Source organism: Colletotrichum fructicola (genome assembly GCF_000319635.2).
Source record: "Colletotrichum fructicola Nara gc5 chromosome Unknown KSG_Nara_v1_contig03, whole genome shotgun sequence".
Lineage (NCBI taxonomy): Eukaryota > Fungi > Ascomycota > Sordariomycetes > Glomerellales > Glomerellaceae > Colletotrichum > Colletotrichum fructicola.
In genome coordinates, this window is record NW_027094053.1 from 6,416,792 (window position 1) to 6,443,660 (window position 26,869).

The window sequence follows — 26,869 nt, forward strand, 5'->3', positions numbered from 1 at the left end:
TGCTGGCGGGAGGAGGGAGGGGGAGATGCACGGCAGATATACGCACGGAAGGGAGGAAGGGGAACGGGGGTGGGATTTGGGAGCTTCTTTTCGACACGGATGGACACACACACACACACTCACACACAGGCACACGCATGCTGCAGATGAGGGGAGGGGGACCGCCCATGGTTTCCTCTGTCTCTCATCTCACACACCACACCCCTGGTCTGGAACTTGGACGGGATGGGATGGGATGGATGGACGAGGTGAGGTGGAGTGAGTTTGGCCAGCTGCTGGGTTCGGGGATGGGACGAGATGGGAACGGGGAGTAGCGGCGGCGGAGGCGGCCAAACCATCCCTCCCCCCGTAGGTGAGGTCAAGAGCTTGGGAGAGAAAATGTTTGGGTGTAGGTACCGCTACTTGGGAGCTTCAGAAACGGGGGAGGATACATGTCCTGGCGGTGGTTGAGGGGAGCAAAGTGGATGTACCCGGAGGTCCGGCGACGGGCGGCCGGCGTGCCGGGAGTTGGAACTGTGGAGAGCGACCCAGAGAGGATGGCCCTGGTGTTGAGAGGTACCTGCTGGGCGGGCAGGGGGGTGTGCAAGTCCAGTATCTGTAGGTACCTGTTAGCTAAGACGCCCTGTATTGTTGGGGAGGGATCCAATCACGATCAGCAGGGGAGGTTATTTGGTTGGCGGGGGATGTACGTGTCGGCGGTGATGTACATGATTTGTGGTGTGTGTGTCTGTCTCTCTCTGCCTGTATGCACGCCATGTTATGCTTTCTGTTCGTCTTGTATCCGTAAGGTAGTGTACTAAGCAACTGCTGCAGTGGATAGTGCGGTGAGTTAAGGATAAGCAGTAGCAGCAGCAGCAGTAGTTGCAACTTTCATCCAGTCTCCTCCCGGATGCATTTACGCCAGAGGAAAGTAGTCCTAGATGTGGCGAACACCACGGTCGAATGTCTCTGCAGAGTGCCAACAGTGGTTTGTAAAAATGGCACTATTATACAATGGAATCTGGGAAGAGCTGGCGAGGGAAAACGCCCGATCGATGCGGGCGCGTGAGCTGAGGACGGGAGGGGAATGGTGCGGTTTGGTGGGCGTGGCATGCGATCTCTGCCGCGACCGCTGGATGTTGCTGCTACGCTACCACGCTACACCACACTGTGTATCTGGATCTGGATTCGTGCGGGAAAACTACTCTCTCCGTCTCTCCTGGGTGGTGCATTGCTCGTCCTCTGTTGGAGAAGGAAAAAAAAGATGGAACGGCTTCCGTTTGCAGAGCTGAGTTGCGGTGTGGGGGTTGGAACCAGCTCCAGTGAGGCAAGAAGAGAACAGGGCATAGCGGTCAAGACTCGGGATTCCTCTGGTGAGAGTTGGCCGTTCGGTCAGCACGACAGGCCTGGCCTGGTCAGGTCAGATCAGGTCAGGGTCGGGTTCAGGTACACAGATACACGGTCGAGAAGTGAGGCATTGCTTCGTGACCCTGCCAAGGCGGGTGACGGACGGGATGTAGTGTCTGCGTTGCCATAGCGTGTGTGTGAGAGCATCAGCAGCGAACACCGAACACCCACCCTCCCACGACTTGGAGGAGATAGCCCACGCTATTCAAACAAATGCGATGGGTCTTGGTCTAATTTAGGCCTGGTTATCTGCGAACTGGCTTTCGCGGGTGTCAGATTGTCAGATTGGGAGGCAAAGAAGGGACCTCTACCTTGCCATGTTGTGACCTGACAAGAGGAATGACGAGGCGGGAGGCGGTTTCCGAGGGCTGAGAGAGAGAGAAGAGCGAACATCAGACAGACACGTTCCAACGGGTTTCCCTGACTGGACTGGACTGGGCTAGGAGCAGGGAGCGAGAGCGCGCGGGCGATGCTGATAAGAAACGGGCTGGATCTTTAGACAACTCAACAGAAAGTAGAGACATGTTCCTGCCTTGATGCTGGTGGTGGTGATTGACAGGCGTAGCACCAGTCAAGTCATGGACCCCCGTCGCATGAGCAGCGTACGTGTCTGTTTTCCACCATCTCTTGCTGTTCTGGGTTCTTGTTTATGGGTTGTTCATTGCTACTTTTGGTGGTCAACTCAGGGGTTGTTTGCTCATGGAAATGCTTGTTGAGCTGAGCTGCTGAGCGGTAGGAACAGAGGCTGTGTTGTTCGTAGGTACGAATACCGCAGTACAAATGACTGAGGTGACAGTTGAGCTGGGGGGGGGGGGGGGGGGGGGACTCGAGGCGAGCAGGGCCATAAGCCCAGCGCCCTGCGAGTCCACCGCTGAGCTGCCCTGCGCTGGGTGTCACTTGTCACTGAAAGTTGTCACCCCCCCCTACCAGAAACCCAAAAAAGCTTCGAGACGTTGAGGAGCTTGGGCCACTGCGGGTCCACCCCGGCACATGCGCCTTGCTTCCCGTCTCCACCACACCTCTTTTTCTTTTTTTTTTCCCGCCTAGCTAGCAGCACTCGCAGCGTGGTGGTGCGGTGCGCTCCATCAGAGCACAGCTGCGCAACGCAACAAACCAGTGACACACAGCTTGCACCTTTGGCGCAATCATCTCACCTCACCTCACCTTGCCGTCGAACACAACCAGAGAGCTAAAGCACGCCGGGTCTGCCGCTTGAAGATTGTTGACCGAGAGGCGCATTGGCGGCTTGACGTCGCCTTCTCCTTCCTCCCCTCTCTTTCGTCACCATCGTTTCTGCTGCTCTCAAGTGGACTTGGCAAAAATCTCCCAGACGTTTCCTCAAGCAACCTCGATAAGGCGGGAAATTTCCTACGAGTCTTGACAAAAGCCCTCCGAAAATGGGTTGGTCTGGCGGGCACCGGATGCTTTCCCCTGGGTGCGAGTACCTCCCCTGTTCCCAATCCAAGACATCACTCGGCGCTAGTCTTGGAGCTCCCTGCGCCGTACCTGCGACCCCATGATCGCCCGCATCGGCTGGGCATGCCTTGATGGGGTTCCCGTTCCTGTCTGTCTCTGTTCTGGCTATCTGCGATATCTGTTTGGGCATGTACGGATGCTGGACATACCTACCTGAAGCACGGTACATTGACATTGACCCTGACACTGACACTGGCAGGTTCTGGAAGCGGTCGAGGGGCCAAGCAGGGAGACGGCGGCGATCATTGCATCTCGAGGCAAAACCAGAAACAAGATCCCCCGGCTTCGAGAGATTACCAGTGTTTGCCAACCGTTAAAAGCATGAATTAATTGGCAGGCTGGTGAGCAGGGCGAGCGGACAGGGCTCGACGTCCCTCTGAAGCTGGCAGAGTACCACGCCGTCACGCAGTACCAGAGCTGGCGGCTCCTTTCTCTCACCGCTTGGGGTCGGGGGTGTCCAGGTTCGTCGAATCATTCTGGAAATGCGTCTGCCCTGATTGGCCGGGCTGTTGGACGATCGGCGCATGGCCAGATCGTTGGGAACCACCCCCGTTCCACCTCCCACGTCGCTCGTCCTGCTCTTTTTCCCTAGGTTCACAGTGTTGCTGTTTCTGTCCAGTGACTGTGGGTTTCTCCAACCCCACTCGCTCCACCCAGCGCAGCGACTTCGTCAAGACTCAAGAGTCAAGACACGCAAGACCGCACCGGGAACCATCCCGACTGCAACGACTCAGGACCACCACCAACCCGACCGGCGTACTTTGGCTACGGCGGCGGGATAAGCAACAGCAAACTACGGTTGCACTCTCGGAGTAAACGGCATTCCCGCTGCTTCGCTGTTCACTCGCCTATCCACTCAATCCATCGTCGCACACCAGGAGAAGGAGCTTATGCAAGCTACACTTCAGACGGCGTCTCGTCCTTCGTCCTGTCCTCGACTCCCGAGCGACGGGTCTGCTCGAAACTCGGCGATATCTCACCTCATCAGATCATCGCGGTTACGAAATCGTTGGGGATACCATGGCACCGGTGATGATGACGAAGAGTGGAGGGATGATGAGCTGCTGCCGCCGGGGAACGGCGGCTCCTCTGCCAGACTTTCTTGATTTCTGATACCCGCAGGAGCAGCATCAGCGTTGACAACAGCGCAGAGACGTGGAAAGAACTGTCGCCGAAGTTCAGATCCATCCGTGGCCGTGGGGGTGTATGGTAGCGCGCTCTTTCTTCCAACCCTTCGGACAATTTTCCCAGGACCAAAGCGAGTCTGTGCGAAGGTGAAGGGAAGGAAACACTACCACGCGTAGACTTGCGCTTTCTCCAACGCCCAGCGCCATTTCTTGCTCCAACTGTATTTTTAGTACCTCCCTCTGCTTTACCTTCTTCCGGGCGAGAGGCCGTGCGACAGGACACGCGGTGATTCGGGGCGTTTCCTGTCTGCTGGGCGGGACGCCGTAACACCCTTCACGGCAAACGCCAGCCCTGCCGGCTGGCGGAAGGCCCTTCGTGGCTGGGCGAGAAGATGCAGGGCGCCGTCCGAACCAGGAGCGAGTTCAAGATTCACTGTGCTACGAGGACTTGGTTTTCGGGAGGCTGACTTTGGCAGACGCCTCGCCTGTGTCCGGTCCAGCCCATGCCATACTCTGTGATTTCTGAAAGGTAGGTATGGTGGCGATTGGCGATTGAGGACGCGCTTGAAAAGGTTGCTAAATGTCTTATGATTTGGCCCCTATGCGCATGCATACTGTATGCGAATGCAATGCCTGTCTCTAAGAAGGCATGCGCATGCGAGATAGAGAGATAAGAAATGTCTCTGGCCATGTTTGAGATTCGCAACACGCGATTGGCATCTTGGCCTTGATACGCGGGTTGGCGAGTGACTGAGGCGAATGGGAGGCGGTCGATTTGTGCACGCCTCACCGCTCATTTCGTCCTGATATGAGTGGCCGGCCTCGATTCACAGTGTGTTGCGTATCAAACGTGGGCAGGTTATGGTTGTTTACCTGCTGCGACGACGTGCGACAAGCTGCTCGCCGACAAGCATGGGAGGGGGGAGGGAGTATGTTTCTTGTCATGGTATGTAATCGGCATCACCGCCGACTTCATTGGATTCATCTGCTCGCGTGGGGTTTGCTCAGGGGGTTGACTTGCATCTTGACGGGCCGGGCCTGGGGCGTGTAAGTGCGTACGGAGTAGCAGCATGTGGTGTGTACAGTATTGCTCTCTCTTGTGATGTTGCTCGTTGGTTACACCATCGTTAAACGGGCAGATCCCTCCCTCGTTATTTTTGACGTCTTCGTCACCGAACGCCCCCCAATTGGGGTAAACGGCCCAATCACCGCCGGGCCCGCGCCCACGCGAGAGTTCAAAAATAAGCATTTCGTAGACGAGAGAAAGTAAAGTGGATATTCTTTAGCAGAAGCATCTCAAAACCAGGGACCTGGAACAGAGACGTCGGACGACGTTCAACGAACGGGTCGAAGGACGCAAACGCCGAGGGGAGGGTCATTATGGAAGCTCGGTCTCCGAGCTCAGCTCCGGCGGCGACGACGTCGACGCCAGGCGCAGCAGCAGCACCAGGACCAGCAGCTACGACAGCAGGGGAGCTATCGGCTCCGGGGTTCGTGTCGCTCGGCATGGTCGTGCTCGACGAGATCCGCTTCCAGGACGGGAGGGAGGGTTTTGAGGGATGTTGCCGGCGGATCCGGGTTTTATAGTGCGTTGACGTTTGCCCTTATTTGCAGATCTGTGGCATGTACATGGCTTTGGTATATCCAGGGGGAGGGGTGTGTATGTGTTTGTGTTTGGCTAATATGACATGTTATCGTGCCTGTACAGGTACCCTCGGAGCTCGACTCGCTGTTCCGCGGGAGGACGCCGAGACGGTATGTTGCCTCGCCGTGGTCGGTGACGACTTCCCGGCGTCGGTGGTGGAGCAGATTAAGGCATGGGGCGTGACTGTGTTGGTGCAGAGGGTCGAGGGGAGGTTGTCGACGAGGGGGCTGTTGGCGTACGAAGATGATGTCTTTGGGAGTTGGTTCTGATCGCCTTTTGCTTTGGGGATGGTCGAGAGCTGACTGTGGTTTTTAGAAAAGACGTTTCGATATACGACGGAGCCTCTCCGGCAGATCGTCGACGAGCTTCCGGATCATGTGCGTCGTGCGTCCGTCATTCATACGCTAGCAGCGCCGGAGGATGTGAAAGGGCAAGCTGCCGCGCTGTTTGGGAATGGCTATGGTCAAAGACTGCCCGGACGTCCTCTCTTTGCGTGGGAACCTTCACCACTTCATTGTGACGGCGCATGGAAAGAGCATCTAGACGCCGGGCACTTTGTCGATGTTGTATCTCCCAACGACAAGGAGGTCGTCAAGATGATGACCCCCCAGATGGAGGAAGGACCGTGGGACAGAGGTCTAGTCGAGCGCGCTGCCGCGCTCATCTCAGACGAGGAAAGTTGTCAGAAGGATCCGGAACGGCAGCGGCGGTGGACTACGGTGGTTCGGTGCGGGGAATACGGCTGTTTGACGATTCCTCGGGCCTCCGCGCCGGTCTGGCTTCCTCCATATCACGACATTGGGTCGGAAAAGGTGATTGACCCTACCGGAGCTGGGAACGCGTTCCTCGGGGCCTTTGCTGTTGCGTACAAGATGACGGACGATGCGGTTCTTGCGTCCGCGTATGGTGCCGTGGCGGCTAGTTTTGTAATTGAACAAATGGGGCCGCCTAGACGAGAGGTTGTGGACGAGAAAGAGCTGTGGAACGGTGAGGAGTTTGGGAAAAGGTTGGAAGCATATAAAATCAAAGCCAGAACGTGGGACACCAGCATCGTAAGCTGCCAGTTCACGAACAACCCAGCCTGGGCTGAACGAAAGGAGCTGTTCCAGTAGGATCCATAGGTGGGTATCAAGACTCGTCTATTTTGTGTTTTTATCTCTTTTCCCCAAAGTAAAAAATCCGTAATCATGCGAGAAACCTCGTCTGTAAACTTCCAACCCCTTTCCATTCACATTGCACGCCTCCACCCACTCCCATCTACCGGATGACCTGGGTACCCTCCGCCGGCTCGAGGATCTTCCATTGGCAGCCGACGTCCTTGTTGGAGTTGTTCTCCTTGAGGATCTTGATGATCCTGTTGGCGATCTCCTCAAAGTTGCTCGTGGCGAGGGCGAGGATGGTGGGGCCGGCGCCGGAGAGGCAGACGCCGAGGAAGCCGGGCTGCGTGCTCGGGGACATGCTCTCGACGATCTGGCTCAGGCCGGGGATGAGGGTCTGGCGGTAGGGCTGGTGGACCTTGTCCTGCATGGCGAGGTGGATGAGTTCCGGGTCCGGGGGCGAGGAGCCGAGGGCGACGGGGAGGAGGGCTATTCTTTGCATATTGAAGGTCTGGCGTCTTGTGTTAGTGAACATGTTCTTGTAGAACGACGGTCGACAGGGGCTGAACTTACAACATCGGGACGGGAGTAGTGAGGAGGAAGGACCTCGCGGGCAAGGTGGGTGGGGACCTGGAAGTCGGGGATGATGGCGATGGCCTTGATCTCCTTGGCCCAGGGGAACTTGATGTGATGGCCGATGCCGTGGGGAGGCTCGGGCGGGGTCTCGCCGGTGTCGACGCCGCCGGCCGGGGCGGGGAGGACCTCGCTGAGCGGGATCTCGATGCGCTGGACGTCTTCGGGCTTCAGGGGGCGGAGGTAGGTGCCGACGAAGCCGCCGTACAGCGAGGCGCCGACGTTGTCGGGGTGTCTCTCTGCGATGTGTGTGAGTGACTTGGCCCTACATCAGATGAAGGATGACATACCAATCATGAGACAAAAGTCGAATAACCTGTCGAGGTCGAGGTGGTCGAGGTGGCCGACCTCCTTGCCCAGCATGACGCCGGCGACGACGGCGGAGCCGGAGCTGCCGAGGCCGCGGCCGAGGGGGATGGGGTTCTTGATGTGCACATGGGTCTCGACGGGGAACATGCGCTGGCCGTGGCAGCGCAGGACGTAGAGGGCGACGCGGGTGATGAGGTTGACGGAGGGGTCGAGGCTGATGTCTGGGGTGCCTTCGCCCTGGCCCTCGTAGGTGATGCGGCAGTTGAGGGGCTCGGATGAGGTCTGGACGGAGCGGTCGATGGTGACGTGCAGCTCGAGGTAGATGGAGAGGGCGAGGCCGATGACGTCGAAGCCCGGGCCGATGTTGGCGGAGGACGACGGCGTCTTGATCACGAACGTCTCTTTGGTCATGGTGGGCGGGCGGGCGGTGTAAGTTGAGAGGGTGAGGGGTGAGTTTCTGGCGGTGGTGAGGGGGAGGCCTGACGTTCGTTCGATCTGGCCTGACCGGCGGGTGTGGTTCAATTGGCGGTGATCTCAGCGGTTCGGCTTGGAGGGATGAGTGTCTTTTGCTTCCGAGTGAGATGAAGCCGTCACGGAGGTCGCTACGGGTGTGAAATGAGCGTGAGTCGCGTCTATCTGGTGGCCACTAATCGTTCCGTGACTCAAAAAATTTGAGAGGCCCCGATGACGGAGGAATGCGGCACACAGCGGGCGGCTCTCCTTTGGCGGGGTGTGTGAAGCACTGAAGCCCTACGCGGAGTGCGGGGTGTTTTTCGCGTGCACCCATTGGCCAATCCGTGCTGAGACGGGGCATTTTTATCTTATCGCTCCCGCGCATCACGCCATGTCCTTCTCATCTGTTTGAGTTTGGCTGCTCGATGGTGAGTGTGTTGCCAATGAAGGTCGCTTCTTTTGACCTCACCTCATGCGATGCTGGCTGCCCTTTTTTCACTCTTCGTGAAGAGCCCGAGTGGAGGGATATGTTGCTACGATGACACATCATGCTAGGTATATCAGAGCTGAGTATAACCTCAGCCTTGGAACTCGAAATGAGCTTCATGCGACGCGAGAAACAAACACTCGGCCGCACAAGACTTTCATACCTACGTCCCTCGCCCATCGACTGATGGTTGACTCGAGAAACGAAACGAAACACGGATGTTCTCGTTGATCGTCGATGTTTGCGGGCTGTAAGGGTCTTGTTATCGGATGGCCTGAGGTCCCACGCTGGAGCAGCGATCGACATGAACCCGCTTCATTATCTGAACGTCACGTCGCTCTGCCATCTCCCTTGTTCTGACATCAAACCAACTCACATCTCCGCCTTTTTATATTGCCCTCACCCCGGGAGGCTCGTACTCGGTCAGCTGTCGACCTTTGCACCCCAGACATATTGATACGATATCACATATCCAGCAGCCCACCGGGTCCTCACTCACCTTCACGCCTCCGATCATTGCCGAAAGCATTGCTCGCTGTCAGCGTCCCGGTGGGTGCGCTGCAATGCCCAGCCTGCATCCCAAGTCAATATTATCCCAGATCGCGCGCTCCCGTCGGACTCCCGCAGCGATGCTTGGCCCATTCACCGCCTCCGCGATATCTACCGGAAACATCGAAAAGCAAGCGGAGAAACAGGAGCGACAAGACCTCGTGTTTCTGCCGAGCCAACCGCACCAAAGCTCCACCGATCCCCATCAAACAATGCCCATCGGCAGTGTACCGTGAAGAAGCTTATGGAAAAGGTGACCGGGGGTTGGGCGATCTCGCAGATGTCACGAACGCTGTGCGGCCGATGTCCCCGAATATCTATTCTCGGATTTTCCAAGGCTACTCATTGCAACCTGAACCTCTGGAGACTGGATGAACTAAGGGTTCCCTCGCGTCGGGCATACCGCGGAGTGAGGCATCGCACAGCCCGAACCTCGTTCTCCGCCCGCAACAAAAAAAACATAGTGAGACTGGCGCGCTGATCACCGCGCTTGCGCGCTTGTAACGTTGCTCGGCTGGATGGTCAGCGTAAAGCGAGGCTGTTGCCTCTTGGGCACCGAGCGAAGGCTTCTGGGGGTCATCTTTTCGCCGTCGCGGGGAGCTATGCGGCGACGGCGTCTCATTGGCGTCATGCCCATGTTGTGGTCATGCTCCTGGCAGCAGGAGGATTTTCCGGGAGGCTCAGTCGCTTTTAGTCTGTTGACAGAGTAGAGGCTAACGTCCGCCACTGCCGCACTTTGCAGCGCGGAGCATTTCTACGCCTCATCCTTTCGAGAAACGACAAATCGCTTGGAAAAGAGCATGTCTCCCCGAGCTGAGAGATGGTTTGAGCCCGACGGGGTCGCATTCGGCGGATGCGTGCGTTGGCGAAGAGACCGTTCCTGGCATTGTGAACACGAGGAAAACCGAAGACCACCTGACGTCGCGTCCCGCTGAAGTTTCTATGGGGCGACGCCGATGAGTTAAGGCGAGTAATTAGGGTCGCAGTGGGAAAGCCGACTGAGGCTCCGCTGCACTGGGCGAGGCGGGCGGCAGAAATGCAAAAACGAAAAGAAAAGAAACAACACCAGATCGACTCAGCCTGCGACGTGCTGACTCGAAGAGCGAAGAGGATTTCCCGTGCAGCTAGCTGATGTTGAAGCATGAATGTGAGTTGTAACTTGTTGATGTCCCACTGCGAGAAAGAAGCGGCGGCAAATGGTGGAGGCTGGCAAAAACTGGGGCGCAACTCTGATGGAACCTCGGGCGACGGAAAACATCGAACCAACGGGCGAGCAGCCCACTGTAGAGCACTAACCTCAATCGACCCTAGGGGGATTCCGACTGCTAAAAACAGAAGGATGACAGCCATCCCGCCGCGCCGTCCGCCGTCGACCGCAGCCACTCAGGCAATCGCGTGGCCAGGGAATACGAGAATCTCATGGTGAGCCCACCTCGATCCGTACCCAACCTCAGTCCAATTCACATTGAGCACTGAGAGTGAGAGAGAGACGATCCTCGGCTCCGGGTGTTGTTTGCCTGCGGCCTTCCTCCATCATCCAAACACACACACACCCATGCAGCAGCACCAGCAGCACAAGACCCCTGTCTTGCTTCTTTCCTCACGACCAACAACATCCAAGATCTGTGATCGGCGCTTTTTCTCACCTTACCTTACCTTAGCCCGGCCTTGCCCGCCTCTGCTAGCGTAGCATCGCACCTTCAATACGAATTGACGGAACCTAAGGAACCCTGGGGAAGTAAGGCTTCGTTCGGCTGCTAGCTTCTTCCCCTCTCCGGCAGTCTTCCCATACGATGTGACATGCGACATGGAGTCTTGCCAAGCTTGACGTAGCAAGGGTCCTGTGCCGGTTCCATGTCACGACATGACGCTATTGCCGGAGACACCACAACGTCATGGTCATGGCTCGCCGTTTGGACACGGCTGGTGCCTCCTCTCCATCCACTCGGTCTGGTGATGGAGCTCTAGCCTCCGCTGGCATGGGGCTGTGGAAGCGAGGGAGGATGTGGGCGTGGATGGACGGAAACCGAGGAGGCTGATGGATCTCGCAGGCCGTCGAGATTCTATAAAGAGAGACGAGGAGCTCACGACATCCGACCTGTTTATTTCATCATCCTCATCAGCTTCTTCACCAGACTTCTCAGCCTCAACCTCAACTACAAACAACTCATCTTCATTACCAAGCTCCCGAGCCTCATCTACCCACCACAACAGCCAAAATGCAGTTCTCCAACCTCGTCACCATCCTCTCCTCCGTCGCCGCCGCCGCGGCCGTCTCCGTCTCCTTCGACACCGGCTACGATGACGGTGCCCGCTCCCTCACCGCCGTCTCCTGCTCCGACGGCGCCAACGGCCTGATCACCAAGTACGGCTGGCAGACTCAGGCCAACGTCGCCCGCTTCCCCTACATCGGCGGCTCCGACGCCATTGCAGGCTGGAACTCCCCCAACGTGAGTCCCCTCATCTCTTCACGCTTCTCACTTGAACATCACCACTAACACCACAAACAGTGCGGCACCTGCTGGCAGCTCACCTACAACGGCAAGAGCATCAACGTCCTCGCCGTCGACCACGCCGGCTCCGGCTTCAACCTCGCCCTCGGCGCCATGAACGACCTCACCAACGGCCAGGCCAACCAGCTCGGCCGCATCGACGCCCAGGCCACCCAGGTCGCCCTCAGCGCCTGCGGTCTGTAAATCATCACACGACCTCGACGATGTCTTACGATATTAAAAACTTTAATGTCTTGTTTAAAGCATAATGGGGTTCGTTCCTCGGGGGCACCCTAAACATCAGCATGGAACCGGCGCTCTTCAATCATTTGGCATTTGCATATCACGATACATTCCTTAGAACATTAAAACATAATGAGAGAGATGGCTATTTAGCCTCGAGAATCTTGGTCTTTGATCTTCCAGAGTGAAATTGTCTGATTTTGGCTTTGTCTTCTTGAATCCCATCGTCAATATGTTGCAATACCGCTTTTTGAGGAAGCTTTCTAGGTATATGTCAATTTCTACAGATTATTATCCGCACTTTACTCGCGACGCATGATACACTTTTGAATGGAATCATTTCTGTTGTGAAGGAGCCTTCTCATGCGTCTGACGTGTGTTCTCGTCAATAAACGTGACATATTTGTGACCTCCAATAATTCTAACTTAACTGCTTTCACTGGATGGCTGCAGCGATTTAGGTGAACAATCTTTATTGCGAGAACCAGTTCTGGCAACTATTCAATGGCGGCGTGTACATGGGGTGTTGCCAGAATCAGGCTGTCCAACCACCGTAACAGCCCAGGAAAATGTTTTGTTTTTCTCCTTCTCTTGTTTTGTTTCTGATACTTGATAAGAAGCGTGCGATATCAGATGATGTTGTCGATTTTCTGACGCAGGTGTGCAGGCTGTCATGATGTAGGAACACGCTCCATATCATCCGACATACCTCGATATATTGGCAATGGTTTGAGGTTAGCATCGTGCCGCTAGCCGTTGTCTAAGAAGAGATTCTCTGTATTTCAGGTGATGTTTAACGTGAAGTAGGAGTTGAGTGCCGTATTATTTATTGCTCTCCCTTCACGACTGGAAAGTGGCCTCCACGGCCCCGGCCCGTCCCATCTCCGCAGCGGCACCGATGTGCATTTCAGCCAAGGTGGGACGAAGGGCCGAGTCCGAGTCGGAGCTGCATGTGGGTCACTCGGGCCGGGTGCCCAGAATGTCGGTGAAGAACTTCGGCATAATCTTGGTTCGAAACGCGCCCGAGCCCACATGTCATGCACCGAATCCTGAGGGCTATGAGAGGATCCCATCGCTAAACGAAGGATAGTTCCCTTCTTCGCGGAGGCCTCCCCTCATTCATAGGTCAGGACTGGTCGAGGGAGCAACCCCTTTCTCATGTTGTGGGCTTCGCATTGCTAAAGAAGCCAGCCCTGAGCATAATGTAGTCATGTTTTCCCGGGATGTCTCGCTTGTAGAATTCATGTCCGACAGTCAGAGGGAACGTAAGTGGTAGAGACGGGACGGGAGCGTTGCCGAGGCCCCAAGCATCATCCAAAGACACAACTGGTGTCGACGAGGAGCGTCAAAGGCGGTCATTCTTTGCATGGATTTTATACTTGCGTTAGTCTCCAGGTCTTCATCGAATACTAGTCTCATGCTAGCAGCTAGCATGAAGAAACGGCACCTGGCTGCAATGCAGCGAAAAACAATTAAGACGCACGTGAATGGAGGGGCAGAGGCAGCAAAGCGACGGTACCCCTCAGGTTTCCTACGGGCGGGACAGTGACAATGAGGTAAGGAGGGGTACCTGGACCTGAACCCCGCCTTGCAGGAAATTTTTCAACCTTTTTCCCCCTTCCAGATGCCTTCGATTCGTTATCTTATCACCAGTGGCGGGGCTAATCTCGAAATTTTCACCTTGGTCCCCTAAAATTTCTGTGTGGCCAGTCCTTGCAGGTACTTTTTTTTTGCCCATGGCCGCGGTGTAATAGGTGGTTCGGGCATCAACAAAAAAAACAACTGGCCGACACCCCGTCCACGTCTGGTCTCTGGATAAAAATTCGACGCGCCGGGCCTTTTCCCTCCTTTTTTTTCCCCTTCTCTCCTCCTTGCCCCTCCTTCCCTCTTGTCTTTTTGTTCTTTGCGCGCAAGCCGTGAAGACGTCGAGACATCAACAACTTCAAGATGGATAAAGGAAACTTGGTCCAGCTGCTCCAAGCGAGCCAGATTCGTAAGTTGTTCTCTCCTCCCCCGTCGCTCGCCCTGTGCCACCCTGGCCGCCAAACCTAGTCGAGCCAGCCTCTTCAATTTTTTCCGCTCCCTGCCTGCTTTCGCTTCGTGTCTCTCGCCTATTTAAAATTTGCTTTTTCTGCACCCTACAAAATTCTTCGCGAGATTTGTCTTGCTGACTTTTTCTCTTCCTCACAGCCGACACCGAGAAGGTCAAGGCAGTCACCGCCGAGCTGCAGAAGAACTACTACTCCCAGCCCGAGTCCCTCCTCCTCTTGATTGAGGTCACCATCTCCCACGAAGATGCCGGCATCCGACAGCTCGCCTCGGTGCAGGCTCTGCGCCTGACTCCCAGGCACTGGGCCAAGCTCCCTTCTGACAAGAAGGAGCTTGCTAAGAAGCACCTTACCGAGAGCATCCTGAACGACCAGTCCTCTACCTCCCGCCACTCCAAGTCGCGTCTCCTTGCCGGTGCCGTCGGCGTTGACCTCGAGGATGGCGAGGGCCAGGACTTCGTTCGCGAGCTCCTCGCCCTGAACACCTCCGACAACGTCGCCCACCGCGAGATTGGCTCCTTCATCCTTGTCTGCCTGCTCGAGAACGACCCTCTCCCCTTCGTTGAGCAGGTCAAGGCTCTGCTCAGCTTGATCGCCAAGACCATTGTCGACCCTGCCAGCATTGAGGTCCGCCTGAACTCGGCCAAGGCTGTCAGCGCTCTGTTGGCGCTTGTCGACGTCGAGGAGGACAACACCGAGTGCGTTGAGATCATCCAGACCATGATCCAGCCCACCGTTGAGATCCTCAAGAACGCCATCGATCAGGGCAACGATGACCAGTACAACGACATCTTCGAGGTCCTCCAGAACTTCATGACCTACGACTCTGCCTACCTCGCCAACCACTTCAAGGACCTCATCCAGTTCATGATCGAGCTCGGTGTCAACACCGAGGTTGAGGACGATGCCCGTTCCCAGGCTCTCGTTTTCCTCGCTCAGAGCGCCAGGTACCGCCGCCTTAAGATCCAGGGCATGAAGGACATGGGCGCCCTGCTCATGGTTAAGAGCATGCAGATCGTTGCCGAGATCGACAACGACGCCGACGAGGATGATAGCTCTCCCGCTAGAACCGCTCTGAGCCTCATCGACCAGCTGGCCAGCGACCTCCCTCCCCGCCAGGTCATCGTTCCCCTGCTTGAGCAGTTCCCTACCTTCGCCCAGAGCCCCCAGCCCGGTCTGCGCAAGTCTGCTATCCTCTCTCTCGGTACTGCCGCTGAGGGTGCTCCCGACTTCATCGCTACCCAGCTCCAGCCTTTGATGCCCCAGATCATCCAGCTCTTGAACGACCAGGACAGCTCTGTTCGCCACGCCGCTCTCGTCGGTGTCATCCACCTTGCCGACGAGATGGCCGAGGAGCTCGCTCCTCAGCACGAGGCTCTCATCAGCGCTCTCCTCACCAACCTCGAGGCTGCCTCTGCTGGCTCTGACAAGCAGAGCATCAGCATCATCCGTGCCGCCTGCGGTGCTCTCGACTCCCTCATTGGCGAGGGTCTCGACGACCAGCTCATCAAGACCTTCGGCCCCAAGCTGATCGTCCCCATGGGCAAGCTGCTCGGCCACGACGACTTCAGCGTCAAGTCCGCTGCTGCCGGTGCCATTGGTGCCATCGCCTCTGCTCTCGGCGGCGAGGAGTTCAAGCCCTACTTCAAGGAGGTCATGGGCGCTCTTGGCCAGTATGTCAACATCAAGGACAGCGAGGACGCTCTTGCTCTCCGCTCCTCCGTCTGCGACTCCATGGGCCGCATTGCCGACGCCGTCGGTGCCCAGGAGTTCCAGCCCTACGTCATGGACCTGATGAAGGCCAGCGAGGAGGCTCTCAGCCTCGACAACGCCCGTCTCAAGGAGACCAGCTTCATCCTCTGGGCTTCTCTGTCCAAGGTCTACGGCAACGAGTTCTCTCACTTCCTCCCCGGTGTCTTCAAGGGTCTCTTCGACTGCCTCGAGCTCGACGAGGAGGATGTCAACATCCCTGGCCTCAAGCCTGAGGATCTCCCTGAGGGTCTTCTCATTGCCAACGGCAAGAAGATCCGTGTCAAGTCCACCGAGGACGAGATGGAGGACGACGATGAGGACGAGTGGGACGATATGGACGACTACTCTGGTGTCACCGCTGTTGCCCTTGAGCAGGAGATTGCTCTTGAGGTCCTCGGCGACGTCATCACCCACTCTTGCGACGCCAACGCCATCAAGGAGTACCTTGACAAGGCTGTCGAGCGCATCGCTCCTCTTGCCGAGCACCCCTACGACGGTGCCCGCAAGGCTGCCATCTCTACCCTCTGGCGCTCGTACGCCCGCGTCTGGCAACTCTTCGAGGAGCAGACTGGTGCCAAGTGGGAGGCCGGCATTCCTCTTAAGCAGCAGCCCGATGCCGTCCTGGTCAAGCTTGGCGAGCTCGTCGTCAAGTCCACCAACAACATCTGGGCTGAGGACACTGAGCGGTATGTATCCTGTCATTTCTCAAATTCTGTCTTGAAATTCCCCCGCCCCAAAAGGATGAGTAACACACGTTATACCCAGCTCACTCAGACGCACAAAGTGCGGGTGCTGAGAACACGTTTGATCACGTCTGATTCAATGGGCAATCTCCTACTTTCATCAGCCAAGCCTGTGATGACAATGATTGCTGACGAATTCATAGTGATGTCATCACCGAGATCAACCGCAACATCGCCGCTACCCTCAAGGCTTGCGGTCCCGCCATCCTCACCCACGATGACCTGCTCAAGGACTCCGTCACTGTCCTTGGCTGCCTGATCACCCGCTCCCACCCCTGCCAGCAGGACATGGGCGATGAGGAGGAGCAGGAGGCCGAGGGCTCTTCCGAGCTCGACTGGCTTGTTATTGACACCGCCATGGATGTCATCCTCGGCCTCGCCACCGCCCTCGGCCCCGACTTCGCCGAGATGTGGAAGGTCTTCGAGAAGCCCATCCTCAAGTTCGCCAGCTCCCAGGAGAACCTCGAGCGCTCCACCTCCGTCGGTGTCATCGCCGAGGCCATCAAGTACATGGGCAACGCCGTCACCCCCTTCACCGACGGCCTCCTCCCCATCCTCAACCACCGCCTCACCGACTCCGACCCTCTGGCCAAGTCCAACGCCGCCTACGCCACCGGCCAGCTCATCTTCAACTCCACCGCCACCGACAAGACCATCCCCCACTACCCCGCCATCCTCCAGAAGCTCGAGCCCCTCCTGTCGATCCAGGAGTCTCGCATGGTCGACAACGTCTCCGGCTGCATCTGCCGCATGATCATGACCAACCCCAACCCCGAGTTCGTCGAGCGCGTCCTCCCTGCCGTCGTCGGCGTCCTGCCCCTCAAGGAGGACTTCGAGGAGAACGCCCCCATCTACCAGGCCATTTACAAGCTGTACGACCAGCAGAACCCCACGGTTCAGCAGCTCACCAACAAGATCATTCCCGTGCTGCAGACCGTCCTCGGCCCCCCTGAGGAGCAGTTGGAGCCCGAGACCCGCCAGTTGGTGCAGAAGCTTGCTCAGGCGCTTCAGTAAGCGAAGGTTACAAAAAAAGCAGGGATGGACAAAATGGAGTTTGGTGCCCCCGGAAAAAAGGAAGGGCTGTTAATGAGTGATGAGTGGACGAGACCCCATTTCTTGATGTCTGTAGATAGGTACATAGACTGCCAGGACATACTGCCTGGATGATTCCCGATACTATCAACGATTTTCCTTTTTCAAATTCTAAGCGCCAGTCCACGCCCAAACCCTTGAGGTCCTGATGATCGCAGCTGTCCTCCGCGGGTAAGTGTAGCCTATGGCTCATGGTCAATCTACCTTGCAACCCTTGCGGACCCAACAAAACCTGCATAGAGTTCTTGTGCCGCCGCGTCGACCCTCAGCGACCACCCGCGATGTCACCATTGTCTTCCACTACTTCTGACGCTTAATCGAGCGCAATATGGCATGCATGACCGCGACGATCGAGGGTATCATTCGCGAGTGGCTCGGTCACCTCGGTGAGGCGAATTTGTCCGAACGGAAGCAACTTCTGGACACTGTTCTTCAGACCTGTGACTCGGAGCCATCTCTAGGCGGATGGCGTCGCCAGCTACAGCTCAAAGTACTGAACAACACTGTATCTAGATGCTTGCTCTTGGTGAGGGACATTGCTCTTCTCAAGGACCTTGACGCGAAATTAAGGGATCCAGCCCATAGGATTCGAGCTTTCAGAGAGTTCACGAATTGCCTAATGTTCGTGGAACAGCTTGTGTGGTGGTGGTGTTAGCTATTGTCTCGCTCATCCAACGTACGTGTCTTTGGCTAAAAGTTCGCAGACTCCGAGACTTACGACCCGTATTGGGGCGACGTTGCTGAGAATCCGGGCTTTCGAGTGCCAGAAGCTGATGAATCTTGCATTCAAGAGCTCGTTGAGATGACATGGGACGTTGCCAATAGAACGACCCGAGCGACTTTCAACGTCTGATTCTGCGGGTTGGCGGTTGTCTGTGGCGGAGTTTGCGGAGACGCCCATATTACTATGTACAGTATGTAGAGTTTTGGTAAGCATCATCACCCACACATAGCACGCAAGGGACTTATGCGAAGAAAGATAGGCCTCACGGGCGGCTTATATTGACTTTTCCTTTAGGTTTCATGTATCAAAGGGCCGTTTGTCATCATCGTTGCCACTATCATTGTCCGCCCGCATTGGATTATTCGTAGGTGTTCGTGGAATACCTCGCGGATGAGGCCATCTCGTCGACAAGCTCTTGGACGAGTGACTCACTATCGTTCTCAACTCGAAGGCTGAAATTCTCGTCGTCGTCGGTCCAGTGCGGGTCGTAAATGCCCGGGTCAGCAGCTCCACCCAAGCGCAGAATCCTGAGAGCAACCCATTGAAGTTGCAACGCGTCCCAGTCAGGAAGCTCATCCGGGTTCTTTGCCCAGATCCTGATGATACGTTCATCAGCAACTGAACGTCCTGAAAATGTATAGTGCTGCAACGTAAAGCTATCGTCGGGTGCTTGTATGTGGCGTGGATTAGTGTCGATGGGGGGGCTTTTCGCGTCAAGCTTGGTCAAGGTCGTGGCAGGCAGCCAATGCAATCGAAGCACGATGCCGTACTCGTACCTGTCGTCCATGTCCTGCTTGAGAAGCGGTCGTGCCTTGCTGAATATGTCGGACGTTTTGCCCTTCTCATCTGTCCGCGGCTTTTTGGCATTGAGGTCGAGGTCCATGTCGACTTGGCTTGATCTCTTGCTGGGAATACTGTGTGTTATGACTGGTTTCGTGTCGGAGGTGGAGGTGAACATCGCCGACAGCTTCGCATCGATTTCCTCGTCCTCCTCTCGACTGATGCCATCAAGGTCGAGTTCGCTGAGCTTCATGTCTAGGACTTCCCCAGAGTCCCCACAACCCTTCAGCCTTCGGCAGTGGCCCACGGGCTCTATAGCAAAAAGTCCCTTCTCCCAGAATCGATGCAGCTCCGGGCTAAGGCAGAGCATGTTGGAACATTTGTCCACGATATTGTTCTCGCCCGGTGCCGTGTTATCCGCGTTTCTGGAAGTGAAGCTCGAACGAAACCGCGGGCCGGTGCCTTCACCAAAGAGAAGTTCCATGGTCGACAGCAGCTTCCGGAACATCGTTGGCCTCTTCAACGTCCAGAAGGGCACGATGTGGTATACTTCGCAGATTGCCTTTGTGAACAAACAGCGGCCTCCGTCACGGTCTAAGGCCTGTAAAATAGTTAATCTTTTGTAGTCAACCACTTGCTGTCGTCAGACTTCTACGTACCTTCTGCCTTTCGGCCTCGCTGCGACCGTGTGGGTGCTCTCTGGGCTCCGTCGGTCTTTTTGATACTGCAACGTATCAGTCCATAGCCACAAGTCCATGCAAAGAAATTGACGTTACTCACACCACCAAACTAGCTCATGGATGTTTATAAGCAGGTTGAGAAATCGGCTGAATGAGGCGACCTTAGAACTCGGATTCTGCAGTTTCTGATCTAGTCCCCGCAAGAGGTCCAGGTTCATCGCCAGCAGTGTACACCATCCTTTCGCTTGGCCCAATAACCTGATATCATCTTCAAAGCGAACACCTGCGAGGTTCGGGTCCGATAGACACGTCTGCAAGGTCCTCTGGACAAGCTCCTGCCGTTCAATTAGGTCTTCTTCGTCGAATCGATCTAATCTTCCACGCATGATGTCGTCGATGGTGTCCGTGACGATCCCCAACTTGTGTGTCGGAATAAGCCCTCAATATCGCGGAGCACTGGACGATAGAAACGGTGGCACAATTGTAGTTACTTCTGATGGATGCAGTTGATGGCCTTCTCAGTAATGAGTGTAGTAACACCGTTGTGTGTAGTACCTCTTGGGTCATTCCTAGCAGGGTTGCTTGGTCTCCTTTTCCATACTCGGACCATGTTGCATACATGGAGTTTTTCTAGCCGGGCAGTGTCTATTATCATCGTCCATCGTCGTCGTCCTTCGTCGTTATCCTTATCACTGCCCCTATCGTTTTCTTAACTACTGTCGTCCTTATACGAATAGAGGGTACACTGCTGGGGTAGCCAACTGATAGCTGGCAAACCTCTACATAATGTACACAACAATATGGCCGTCCCCGCTTGTGAGATTACGTGTTTACTAGGTAATCCGACCTTGATGGTGGTTTAGCAAGGCCGTATCTCCGAACGCCTCCATATCCTTTAAAAGTGGCCTGCCAAGTACAGAGGGGAAAATTCCTGCAAGTTTCGCAAACCCATCGACAAGACTTTCAATTCTCGCAAGTTGGGGTAGCTGAAGTATCGCGACATGGACGTCACTAACGAACCTCCCGAAAGCATTCAGTGCGCCCGGATCGACTATGTTGACGACGACTTAACAGAACGGCAGCGACTAATCAAAAGTGTCCTCGACTTCTGTAAATCAGATACGGGTCTTGATGGAAAGCGGTTCGAGCGTGCCCTGAAGTTGCTGGAGCAGGCGGTAAGCTGGTGTACGCTCATGGGCATGGACATAAAGCACCTTAGGCGCCTCAATGAGCGTCTACACAATTCTATCACCATGTGTGATGCTTTCAGTGATTTATTCGATTGTCTGAAGGGCGTCAGAGACTTAGTGTATTGGTGTAAGTTGCTTTTCTCGAAGTCTCGCAAGCGTATGCTCAGATTTCTTCAGTTGCAAGAGACCCGACCGAGCCGTGGATTCAAGGTCGCGTTGTTATTCGCGACGAAGCTGAGAAGAATAAGGTTCTGTATCTTCCCGAAGACGATGATATACTGTAGCTAATCGCTCTTCAGGCCATCATGCGTGACCAAGGTCTCTGTGTGACAACGCACAGTCCGGCTGACGAGGACTGTCATATTGTGCCACTTTGGACACTCAAATGGCTCTACTCAATGGACAGATTTGTATCTGCCTGGCGGATCCTATTTGAATATGGTACTACTTGCTATATTGAGGATAGATTCATGTCTGAGGATAGAGACCGGGAGAACAGAGTTGCGGAACAGAACATCGTGGACAAGTGTTGTAACATGATATGCCCCAGCGGGCAGATGCGTCGGTGTTGGGAAAAGGGACTGTTTACCTTTGAGCCCGTGGGTTACTGCCGGCGAAGCAAGGGTGCTGGAGAGGTCTGTGAGCTTTCTCCAATGCTCTCCTCAACCAGCATCTCCGACTCAGCTGCAACGACAGCGCATGCCGATAGCATGCCATCGACTCAAGAGGCCATTGTCAAGGACAGGACGCCAGACGCGAACGATGACGAGGCGTCGGATCTTTTCAACGAGGGACGGCTACTACAGGAGAGTGATGTTGATCCTGGAAAGGAGTACGGAATCGTCCTTCGTGTTCGATGGCTTCTCCGAACGACGACATTATCAAGCTTGATGGACTCGGCACCTCCCCTGAATACCGACCCGCAAGACCTACAGGAATCTTGGGAGGAGCTTTACGAAGAGTTGGAAGGCCTTTCAGTCCTTCCCAAGAATGGCTAGCTAATTCGGATCTGGGCCCAAGACCCCCAAGAGCTTCCCAACTGGACAGCTCTGGAGCTGCGATGGACCGCACTCCGAATTTATTGCCTTTCTGGGAGAGCCAACCCTGAGAAGTATAACCCGGGTTTTAGTGACGTTGATGAACAGTTCTGGATAGACATGGCGGATTATCTTTACGTCAAGGACAACAAAGTTGCTTTCGAGCAGCTTCTGGCTAGGATGGATGCCTATGTATATCCAGATTGAGGCGCGCGCGACTGTGACCATCATGAAGAGAGAGTTGGACGGCGCAGCAGGTGGCGGTATGTCGGTTTCGACGATGAGATCGCAAAGAAAGGTCATTGGCAGTCTAGTCTCTAGTCTAGAATCCAATACACAGGGTGGCCCATCATGTAAGTTCTATTCACTCTGCATCAATTGCTGTTCGTCGACCTTGTCAGAACTTTCGCTACCTAGGGTTTGGTGAAGAGCCTATTCCGTGATGCACACTACAGCTCTCAAATGGTCACCTTGAATCAACAGTACTGCTACATGAGAAATCTGACGCAGAAAAGTCACCCTGTTGCGAATCATAACGGTCTCACTGAAGAGTCGACGTTCAAGACCATATCGACTTCCCTGAGGTCAACCTGCACATTCCCGATAACATACAACACAGCATCATACGGGTTAGCATGCAACAGACAACATCATTGAAGCTCAAAGCATGAAAGCTAGCTCAGATAATATGCCTTGATCTGAGGCACAGCAACAGCATAAGCCTTCTAGTTACGTCAGGTCTCCGCTGTCAGCGACTTGCTTGCTGAACAGCTAGCTTCATCGATGAGCCGCTGCTCACTCTCCTCAGCCTCACTGAAATGGGCAAGGGAAACCAGTCATGGGTAGACCTGCAGAACGACACAGCACTCAGCCCCCAATTCGTGGGCTAGTAGGGAGAAATTGGACTCAGCCACCGTAGACATCCAATTACCCATTTGGGTATTCTTACTTGAATAGTCCAATCACATAGCAGTCTCGCCAACGTTCATTATCCGCTTTTGGAACGTGATCCTTCTGCGACCGTTTCCTTGGCAGCCATGCATCGCCCGCACGTCAATTGTCCAACGAGGCAAGCGATAGAACATGACTGAGCCAAAGGCAGTTAGATCTGTTGGTACACAAGGTAAGCTTCGGGCGCACAACAATTATCGTGACGTCTGACTAAGATGCACAATGGCATATAAGAGCGAGCATTGTTGGAGATAAATCAATCAGTACAACTCAATTCATCATAAGCTTCTCAATAGATCGACCGAACCAATTCTTCGAAACTACACTTCAAATGCGTTCCACTGCGTTTCTCAGTCTGCTGGCTTCAGCTGCAACCGCAGCGGCGGCAACCATTCCATCTGATGAAGTTCCTCTCATCGGCCCTTCCTTTCTTTCCAACTTTGACCCAACGAATGCTCGGGCCGTCCTCAACGCCACCGAATCTTTCCCCGCCATAATCGATACTCTCTTTGAGAGCGATGTCCTCAACAAGACGGACCTCGTATTCACCGTTGACGTGTTCTCGGCCGCAACCAATAAGTCTCTCTATAGCTACTTCCACGCTGGAGATGAGGGAAAGCAGGGCTTGACGGCCGGGGTACTCAACGACCAGACTATTGGGCGTATCGGCAGTGTGAGCAAGCTCTTCACTGTCTATGCCATCATTGCCAAAGCCGGAATTGAGGTGTTCAGTCACCCGGTGACGAAATACCTTCCTGAGCTTTTGGGCAACTCATCGGGCGATCCTCTCAAACATGTCCGCTGGGAGGATATCACTGTCGGGGCGTTGGCGGCACAGCAAGCGGGCTCTGGTGGAGCATCAAGTAGGCAATCCATTGGATCTCTGAGAGCGACTGTTACTGACATGTGAATCAGATCTTTTGAATAAAACAACGATTGAAGAGCTTGCTGCCATCACTCCTGAAGGTACGACAGCTTACATGCCAGCGGCTCTCGCATTGACTGACTTCTCTAGATCTCTTCGCCTACATGCGAGACAACAAAAGACCAGTGGTTTCTCCTTTCCGGAATGCCGTCTACTCCGATTCGGGTTTCGCTCTGCTCGGTCAAGTTCTCGCCCGTCTCTCAAACCAGACTTACGAGGATGCTGTCCGAGATATCCTAGCCAACCCTCTGGGACTCAACAGCACAACCGCTAGCGTGCCCAAGGGTACTGACGTCAACGCCATCAATCGTGCGCTTTTCACTGATGTGACGTCCTATGGCCTTGACGTCCCTATAGTCTACCCATCCGGCGGAATTTACTCCAACGCCGCCGACCTTCGTACTCTCGGTCTCTCCATCCTCAACTCAGAGCTGCTTTCGCCAGCCACTACCTCGCAGTGGATGAAGCCCCTGAGTGGGACCGGTACACTTATCGAGCTTGTCGGCGCACCCTGGGAGATCACCCGTCTTGCGATCCCTGCCACGCCGGGATCGAACCGCACCCGCATCTCTGATTTGTACATCAAAGCCGGCGGGAATGGTGATTATGGATGCATTTTTGCGCTCTCTCCCGACCATGGCATTGGATTCTCAATCTTGGTGGCTGGTATTACCTCCGGCGCTGCTCGCTGGGTGATTCGCGACACAATTGGCGAGTTGTTTATCCCAGCAGCCGAGGCCGCTGCCGCCGAGAATGCGAAACAGAATATTGCTGGTATTTTTGAGACTCCAGATGGAAGAAACATCACTCTTACCATCGACGACGGTCACCCGGGCTTAGGCATCGAATCAGCTTCATTGGAGTCGCTAGCTGGGGGCTCAATGCGTCTCTACCCATCCGGCATGTACTCCAGCTCCAGGTCTCTCTCCGCTCTGTACAACACTAAGGGCACCTTCAGAGCCGCGCTTCGTGGGATTATGTATGGAGTCCCTTTTCCGGCCCGAGCTGCGTCAGAAGGCGGTACTGGTGGGTTGTTCGACAACCAGTATTCTTGGATGGACATCGGCTTTGTTGATGGTGAGGATGAATTTATCTTGACTATTGAGGATGGAAAAGCGATGAGTGTGGAAGCCGCCATTGGAGGCGAGCAGATGACATTTGAGAGAGTTGAGTCACAGCTCTTCACTCATTGAATGCAAGACATAGATATATATATAGTCATGTTTGCTAGACAAGTTAGCATGTGAACCTTTATAAGGAGTTGGTCTGCGCTATCCCTAATGTTCACTTCTTGTGCACTCCTGTCGACCAATTCCCATTGTCACGACAGAAAGACCGACGTGTATCCTAGAAACCGTGATTTACACATTTCAGAATTAAAGTTGTCTGAGATGTTGAGAAGCAGGATGTTCTGAAGTTTTGTGCCGCTTCTCAACATCTCAGACAACTTTAATTCTGAAATGTGTTATCCAGACCATATAGCTAGCCACTTTCAAGAAGAGACCAGAGGTGGTGTTTACGAAACCCATTGGTAATATCAGCATGATTTGTAAGGGATGATTTGTCATTTTAAAGCCTTGATTGCCCAAGCGAGAAGCCAGAGGTAGAGCTCGTGCCATCTCCTCTTTAGGATACCCACTGCGGGCTATTACAACTCTCCGTAGTCGAAGCTTGGCGTTCGAATATTTCCTAAAGTGGTACTCGGAAATACTAATCATTGGCTGTACTACGCATGCCACTCGGTAATATCAGTGATTGGATGAATTGCTGAACATGGAAGGCCGTCTGCGTGTACTGCTCTTTACATACGTGACAAAGGTGTGGATCTGATTTTCTAATGGATGTTTTTGAATATAACAACGTTGTTATTCATCACGCTACTACGAAAAGTATAGTATAAATACAAATACATACGAAAGTTTGAAATTTGATCCTGGCGGGATATAGAACGACAAAGCAACTCGGTTGGCATCAACATACGCGCACGTTGAGGGAATTTGTTTTTTGTTAGTTGCGGGCTTCCTTGATCTACTTTATATCTTCCATTACCCCCTTTCAGGCCACATGCCCAGAATGAACGAGGACCAGCCCCAGCTACTTCAACAGAGATATGGACATGGACTACCGGATGGTATGAGAAACTCGCCATGGTCTCCTACGTTTGATCTTCTTCTTAGCCACACATCCGTCCGCTCCTACCTCCCAGACGCGCTCCCCGATGGCACTCTCGAAAGCCTCATTGCAGCTGGCCAGAGCGCATCCACCTCTTCGATGCTCCAAACCTGGAGCGCAGTTGCCATAACCGACCCAGTCCGCAAGACCCAGGTTGCAACTCTTGCCGGCGATCAAGACTTCATACGTCAGGCACCTTTGTTCATTATTTTCTGCGCCGACCTCAATCGCCTCGCGAACAACTCAAAGCGTCTGCAGCAACCGAGCCCTGCTCTTGAAAAAATGGACATGTTCGTCATGGCGTCTATCGACGCAGCTCTGGCAGCCCAGAACATGGCCGTTGCGGCTGAGTCACTGAATCTCGGCATGTGCTACGTCGGAGCTACTCGAAACAATGCGGCTAAGCTCACGGAGCTCTTGGAGCTTCCACCTCGTGTTATTGCGCTGTTTGGAATGACTGTTGGAAAGCCTGATCAAAGTTCTTTGAACGCTATTAAGCCCAGGTTGCCATTGAATGAAGTACTGCACAGAGAGTTTTGGCATGCCGAGGGCCAAGAGGAACGGGTTTCTTCTTATGATCAGACACTTGGGTCCTTCTACGAGCGCCAATACCAACTCCAAGGAAGGATCTGGAGTGAATACATCGCCACATTCATCGGAAAGGACAGCTTGGACGGTCGCGAACGTCTCAGAGAATTCCTAGATGAGCAAGAGTTTGGATTTTCCTGATAAAATGCTGAACCCAGTGTCAGTTCAGATTATTGAAGCCAGGCCACGGGTGCAACCCATGGATTGATCAATCGAATTTAAATTTGTATATTAGGGTACTTTTAGAACCAACGTTAAAATCTAGAGTCACAGTTGCAAATACCTTGTTT

The 26,869-nt window shown here is 54.6% G+C and overlaps 8 protein-coding genes across 8 annotated transcripts; 6 read left to right on the top strand and 2 right to left on the bottom strand.

The window, feature by feature from the left end:
* Positions 1–5,672: 5,672 nt before the first annotated feature.
* Positions 5,673–6,746, top strand: MAK32 (the record flags this gene model as incomplete). Its single annotated transcript, XM_032031424.1, has 2 exons — positions 5,673–5,892; positions 5,950–6,746. 2 exons carry the CDS (start codon positions 5,673–5,675, stop codon positions 6,744–6,746), a joined length of 1,017 nt encoding a protein of 338 aa, XP_031889233.1.
* Positions 6,747–6,891: 145 nt separating this feature from the next.
* Positions 6,892–8,084, bottom strand: THR1-0 (Homoserine kinase; the record flags this gene model as incomplete). Its single annotated transcript, XM_032031425.1, has 3 exons — positions 6,892–7,242; positions 7,305–7,603; positions 7,655–8,084. The coding sequence occupies 3 exons, from the start codon at positions 8,082–8,084 to the stop codon at positions 6,892–6,894; spliced, it is 1,080 nt and encodes a 359-aa protein (XP_031889234.1).
* A 3,297-nt stretch (positions 8,085–11,381) lies between these two features.
* Positions 11,382–11,858, top strand: CGGC5_v006650 (Protein SnodProt1; the record flags this gene model as incomplete). Its single annotated transcript, XM_032031426.1, has 2 exons — positions 11,382–11,612; positions 11,673–11,858. 2 exons carry the CDS (start codon positions 11,382–11,384, stop codon positions 11,856–11,858), a joined length of 417 nt encoding a protein of 138 aa, XP_031889232.1.
* A 1,986-nt stretch (positions 11,859–13,844) lies between these two features.
* kap123 (putative importin subunit beta-4) lies at positions 13,845–17,454 on the top strand (the record flags this gene model as incomplete). Its single annotated transcript, XM_032031427.1, has 3 exons — positions 13,845–13,890; positions 14,088–16,383; positions 16,584–17,454. 3 exons carry the CDS (start codon positions 13,845–13,847, stop codon positions 17,452–17,454), a joined length of 3,213 nt encoding a protein of 1,070 aa, XP_031889114.1.
* A 1,160-nt stretch (positions 17,455–18,614) lies between these two features.
* On the bottom strand, positions 18,615–19,544 carry CGGC5_v006652 (uncharacterized protein; the record flags this gene model as incomplete). Its single annotated transcript, XM_032031428.1, has 1 exon — positions 18,615–19,544. The coding sequence occupies one exon, from the start codon at positions 19,542–19,544 to the stop codon at positions 18,615–18,617; it is 930 nt and encodes a 309-aa protein (XP_031889237.1).
* A 1,173-nt stretch (positions 19,545–20,717) lies between these two features.
* On the top strand, positions 20,718–21,904 carry CGGC5_v006653 (uncharacterized protein; the record flags this gene model as incomplete). The annotated part of the gene is made up of 3 exons (XM_032031429.2): positions 20,718–21,033; positions 21,084–21,154; positions 21,206–21,904. The coding sequence occupies 3 exons, from the start codon at positions 20,718–20,720 to the stop codon at positions 21,902–21,904; spliced, it is 1,086 nt and encodes a 361-aa protein (XP_031889115.2).
* Positions 21,905–23,225: 1,321 nt separating this feature from the next.
* sdnR-1 (Beta-lactamase-like protein sdnR) lies at positions 23,226–25,012 on the top strand (the record flags this gene model as incomplete). The annotated part of the gene is made up of 3 exons (XM_032031430.1): positions 23,226–23,757; positions 23,810–23,860; positions 23,910–25,012. The coding sequence occupies 3 exons, from the start codon at positions 23,226–23,228 to the stop codon at positions 25,010–25,012; spliced, it is 1,686 nt and encodes a 561-aa protein (XP_031889235.1).
* Positions 25,013–25,892: 880 nt separating this feature from the next.
* Positions 25,893–26,720, top strand: CGGC5_v006655 (FMN reductase; the record flags this gene model as incomplete). Its single annotated transcript, XM_032031431.1, has 1 exon — positions 25,893–26,720. The coding sequence occupies one exon, from the start codon at positions 25,893–25,895 to the stop codon at positions 26,718–26,720; it is 828 nt and encodes a 275-aa protein (XP_031889236.1).
* Between the last annotated feature and the right edge of the window lie 149 nt (positions 26,721–26,869).